Genomic DNA, 5349 nt, shown 5'->3' on the forward strand with positions numbered 1-5349 from the left:
GCTTCTGTAGGGGTAAGTTCACTGTGTCTATAATTCAGTTTAAGTTTTCAGAATTATGAATATGCCCATTCATTGAAAGCCTAAATACACTTATTCTACCCCTACACGCCAATGGGATTCGTTTCATTGCTTCTTTATAATGCAGTATTTAGCTATTTTTCCTTTTTGTAGGCCTATTTTATATGAAGAGCTGTATCAAACATTCAAATTAAAATGATTGCGTCTAATACATACTAATATATGTAATGTTAACAAAAATAATAACAAAATAAATGCATTACAGTCCCATTACAAAAAATGGCAGTTGATATCACCAAACGAGATAGCTTGATTAAAAATAAATAAGTGAGCCTAAATAATCCTGAGATGAATAAACTATTAAATTTTGTATTAAATATTTTTTGAGAATGTTAAACGAATAAATATTTCGGAAATTATAAAAGAAAAAGAATATATAATAATATTATGTTCGGCATTATTCGAATACGATTGTGTAAATTTGTAATTAGCCTACGTTAGAAATTATTACACCAACAAAAGTACGTCTATATGAATAAAGAAATAATTTATGTCCGAAAATATGACTCAAATAACTTTAGAATCAGATAAATCGAATAAATAATTTAGATCAGTACGGATACATTAAACAAAAATCATTAGAAATCATTAACAGAATAAATGATGTTAATAGATGAAAAAATGTTATTACTAATACCGTAAAACCTCCGAATTTAAGCTTTGGGCTTTTTCTTTTTTATGCGAACTTTGTATGGGCTTCTTTTCGAGGCTCGTTTGCAAAGTAAAAAGAACGCTTCTTTTCAAAACGAATGCTGTTAATTTTGGGAATTTGTACTATAAAACATCAATCTGTATCATGGAGTGTATTAAATGGATTCACTTAATCTATTGTATAAACCAAACTGTTTTAAATTTATTTATTGTTTTTTTTAAATTAATGTACAGTGTATCTATTTTGAAAAGAAGCCTATGTTATCTTGAAAAGAAGCCCATGGGCTTCTTTTCGAGGCTTATTTTGCAAACTAAAGAGGGGCATCAATTCGAGATGGGCTTTTTCTCGAGAATAAGCCCATTGGGCTTCAATTCGAGGTTTTACGGTTATATTATCAAATGATTAAACACGTTATAAATGCCAATACGAATAATTTTGACATATAAATATGTTAAAAGTACGAAGGTTTCAACGGTAATATTAAATAATGCACGTTAGAAATACTAAAACGAATGATTTGGACAAATAATATACATTATACAGTATTAAATTTTAGTTTTTAATCAACTTCATTTACCGAGGGTGCCCCAAAACAGCGGTATGCTGACCATTATGGGGCCCTCATGTAAAACATATAACAACGTGTCCGCAGCCTGGGTTTGAAGTTTTAGCGGAGGGCATGGTCAAAGAACATGCCCTGGATTGAGCTTACTTTAGCTCTAAAATTAAAAAGACAAATACATGGATGGAAAATATATATCTTGAAGAGCCAAAGTCACTTGTTTTTCCACCAGAGTTATTTGGAAACATTTTTTAAACTTTGTAATTTACATAAGCCTAAATTAAGGAATAATATATGTCCTACCACCAACATTCATGCATATCTATTTTACTTTAGGGATTTAAAAAAAGGATTACTGGAGAATTTCCGGGAGAGAAAAAAAAGAGTGATAAGCCAATAATTTATTCTATCTGCCGTAATTGAATTAATATAATAGGCCTACCGGTAGATTATTATACTACCAAACAAGAAAAGCTGCCTTTTTCTTGGGCCTTCGAAAATCATCCTTAATACGAAGAGGACAGTAGAAAATGCATTTACCTACAAAATATAATAAATCCGTCTAAATTTAAAACTTAATATCATTTATGAAAATGAAATTGAAATTGCAACATCACACTTTGAGTGTAATCATAAGTAATAGGCCCCTACGTTATTTTTGCAAGCTCATGTAGATACCATTGTTTCAAAAGCTACTTCTATACTTTACAGTACTTTTTAAAGATGTTACGTCGAGTTGGCCTCTACCAAAATAGCCTTACTTATTTTAATATCAATATTACCAGACCTGTTATTGAATACGGTACCCTGTCCAAGTTTTGGATACTGGGCTTACTAAATTCCAATCTAATCAACTTGAATAGATTCAGCATAGGTCGTTTAGAATCGTTCCCAATGTAAACTATGGGAAAACATTGACCCTGCATGATGTTCAGTGCTTTTTGACCAGCACACCCGACTATACAAGCAATACTTCCTGACACTAAAAGACCAGTCTCACAGGTTGAATTTCCTCTCACCGACGGCACAAGCCCATAATTATAATTTCAGATCGACCAAACAATTTCATATCTCTAAATAGCGGAAATGCTATAAAAAATGTCATAATAAAAACGCTCCTGGAGAGCCGCTCCTGTTTGGTAATAAATTGTTCTGACTTTTTGATGTTGATTGTTTTTGTAAAGATTTTACCATTTTGTACTGCAACTAATTAGTTGCGAATTTGACATATTTTGTAACAGATAACTGTTTATCCGGCACCTGTAGTAGACGGAATATTTATAAAAAGCAGTCCCGAGATTTTGATTCGAAATGGAGACTTTAAGACGCAGGCAACCATCATCGTCGGAACAAATAAAGACGAAGGAACACTTGCCTATTTGGTTTTACCAGACTACCAAAAACCAAGTACTCCGAATGTTTCCAAATCCGAGTTCCTTAATTTAATTCCAACAGCCTTTGTTCCGATTAAGGAAGCATCAAATCCCCATATTCTGGACGCTATATATTTTGAATACACCGATTGGTCTCAGTCAGATGACCCTGAAGCTAGCTATTTCAATTCAGGTGTTCGGTTGGCCACAGATTTTCAGTTTCTCTGCCCAAGTGATGCAGTACAGCACGCGCATTTCTCAGTGGGTAACAAAGTGTTCGTATATCTGATGACCCATATTCCAAAGGTTTCGGTATTTGATGCTTATAATGAATATGATCTTCCTTGGATTGGGGCTGGTCATGGAGAAGAACTCCAATTTGTGTTTGGATTTCCTTTCCTTAATGGTTCATCTACCTATTCTTTGGAACAGCCGTCTGATACTGACCGCAATGTGTCAGTGGAATTTATGAGATATTGGACGAACTTTGCAAAAACAGGGTAAGTTATATTCAAATTTTGAAGTTAAGTAAACTAAACTGGTTATAAGTAGTTTCATTTGGTTTCCAGTTAATAGAGAAATGTCTTAAATTAAACCAATATTGATTGTTGTTACTACGTCCGTTGTTAGCTTAACCTAACAACGACCGTGGAAAAAACAAGCAGTCCATACCTGACGAAGTCTGACAGTTGGACGAAACAAGCAGCCCATACCTGACGAAGTCTGACAGTTGGACGAAACTGTCATTCAAAAGAGTAAGTAATTGGTTTACAGTAAATTTGTTAAATTTCTCTATGAAACTCTAAACGAATTATAGCTAAAACTTTCAGCTATTTCTCTTTATGCCGTTAGTGATCCAAATACCAGAGGAAATGAGACGTCAGACCATTCCTTCGATAAAGATCTTGCCGTCTGGCCAGAGTTTACAATCCCTGAACTTAATTACATTGATATTAATCCAACGTCGTCATCTGAACGAGCTTATCGAGCCGACAAGTGTGCCTTTTGGAGCACGTACGAGCCAAAACTCGAGCAATCGTACGAGCCAAAACTCGAACAATTTGCAGGTATGCTATATGAATAGGTCAACATACATGACGGTGTTGAACGTTGGAGTGTTTCTTGTAAAGTTTTATTGTGTTGTAAAGGTTGTCTGCCTAATTTATATTTAACTGAGTCATTATTTAGGCTGTCAAAACTATATTAGTAACACGATGTTGGAGTGCATCGTGCAAAGTTATATTTTGTTTTAGTAGAAAGTGCGTCACAGTATTCAGATTTAAATGAATTTATGTTTATTGCTGAAAATACAATTCGGTTGTCATTTATTTCCTTAGCTGACATGTCCGAATGAGAAGAATTATGGAGGAACGATTACTACAACTGGAAGTATAACGACCTACCTGAGTGGCAGAAGGCGTTCGATGATTACAAAGAAAACAAAGTCTGCACCTAAATAACACGAAAATTGTAATATGTAGGTCTATGCCTAAATATAAGAATATATTTATAGAAAGATTGTGAATAAGAATTCTATTCAATTACTATAGTTATTATTTCATGTTGTGTGTGTTGTTTTAATATTAGCGTGATTTAACATTTAACTTATTTTATTATTATTATTAATAATACTTTAATAATAATAATAATAATAATAATAATAATAATAATAATAATAATAATAATAATAATAATAATAATAAGTCTATCAGCCTTTAAAATGGCAATAACATACTAATTATGATTTTGAAAATAAAACATGTTCACCATTGACTAACATATAAAGGATGACCCGACGTACAAGTTGATAAACATGTATATATATACAAATTATGTCGTAATGAATTTCCAAAAGGAGAAATAAAAGGAACTATGAACAGTGAGAATACCTTTGAGCATACTATTTTCATACTAGTCCGGCAGCCAAAGTGTTGAACAAAATCTATTGTTTTTTGTCTTAAGTTTTTTTGTACGATGGACAATCAGTTATGAAAAAAATTGTTTACTGGACGCAGGGCAGCATTGAGCAATTTGAGATACCGTTTAATGGGCTTCTATTCGGGGCTGCTTTTGCAAAGGAAAAAAGGGGCTTATTCCTCTTCAATATGAATGCTGTAGGTTTTAGGAATTACTACTATAAAACAATAAATAGGGCCATTACTGTCAGTCATGTATCATGTAGTGTATTAACTGGCATTGTATCACCTAAGCTACTGTATTAAACCATGCGTGTTTTTAATTTATTTGTGTGTATTTATTGTAATATTTCGAAAAGGAGCTCATGCTATCTTGAAAAGGAGTCCATGGGCTTCCTTTCGAGGCTACTTTTGAAAACTAGAGGGGACTTCAATTCGAGATGGGCTTTTCCTCGAGATTAAGCCCATTGGGCTTCAATTCGAGGTTTTACGGTTTGATTATCATAAACAAAATGGCCACCAAAATACCATAGTTTTTATATAAACACATCAAAATAGGCTAAGAAATTATTTTTTTGTTAAATTTTGAAATGAACATATCTAATCCAATCCGGTCATTATAGATATGAAGTGCTGCACTGGGATTCTTCTCTCGAGAATAAACCCATTGGGCTTCTATTCGAACTTTTACTGTATTAGCATAAACAAAATGGCCACAAAAATACCATAGTTTTTATATAAACACATCAAAATAGGCTAAGAAATCTC

General features: G+C 33.0%; 1 protein-coding gene and 1 long non-coding RNA gene across 2 annotated transcripts in view; both read left to right on the forward strand.

Moving 5' to 3' along the window:
• Positions 1 to 3701, forward strand: part of LOC117120806 (cholinesterase-like) — a gene marked incomplete at its 3' end in the record, with an annotated part of 6346 nt that extends 2645 nt beyond the window's left edge. Inside the window, exons 4-6 of the mRNA XM_033265885.1 lie at positions 1287 to 1387; positions 2534 to 3165; positions 3518 to 3701. Of these exons, the coding sequence (XP_033121776.1) occupies positions 1287 to 1387; positions 2534 to 3165; positions 3518 to 3701 (917 nt within the window). The remainder of the gene's footprint in view (positions 1 to 1286; positions 1388 to 2533; positions 3166 to 3517) is intronic.
• A 1-nt stretch (position 3702) lies between these two features.
• LOC117120805 lies at positions 3703 to 4906 on the forward strand. The gene is made up of 2 exons (XR_004447432.1): positions 3703 to 3732; positions 4003 to 4906. It is a non-coding gene; the product is annotated as an uncharacterized LOC117120805 (long non-coding RNA).
• The last annotated feature ends 443 nt before the right edge of the window (positions 4907 to 5349 follow it).

The sequence above is a fragment of the Anneissia japonica genome, unplaced genomic scaffold (assembly GCF_011630105.1).
Source record: "Anneissia japonica isolate Jap-2015-1 unplaced genomic scaffold, ASM1163010v1 scaffold8356_len68927_cov204, whole genome shotgun sequence".
Lineage (NCBI taxonomy): Eukaryota > Metazoa > Echinodermata > Crinoidea > Comatulida > Comatulidae > Anneissia > Anneissia japonica.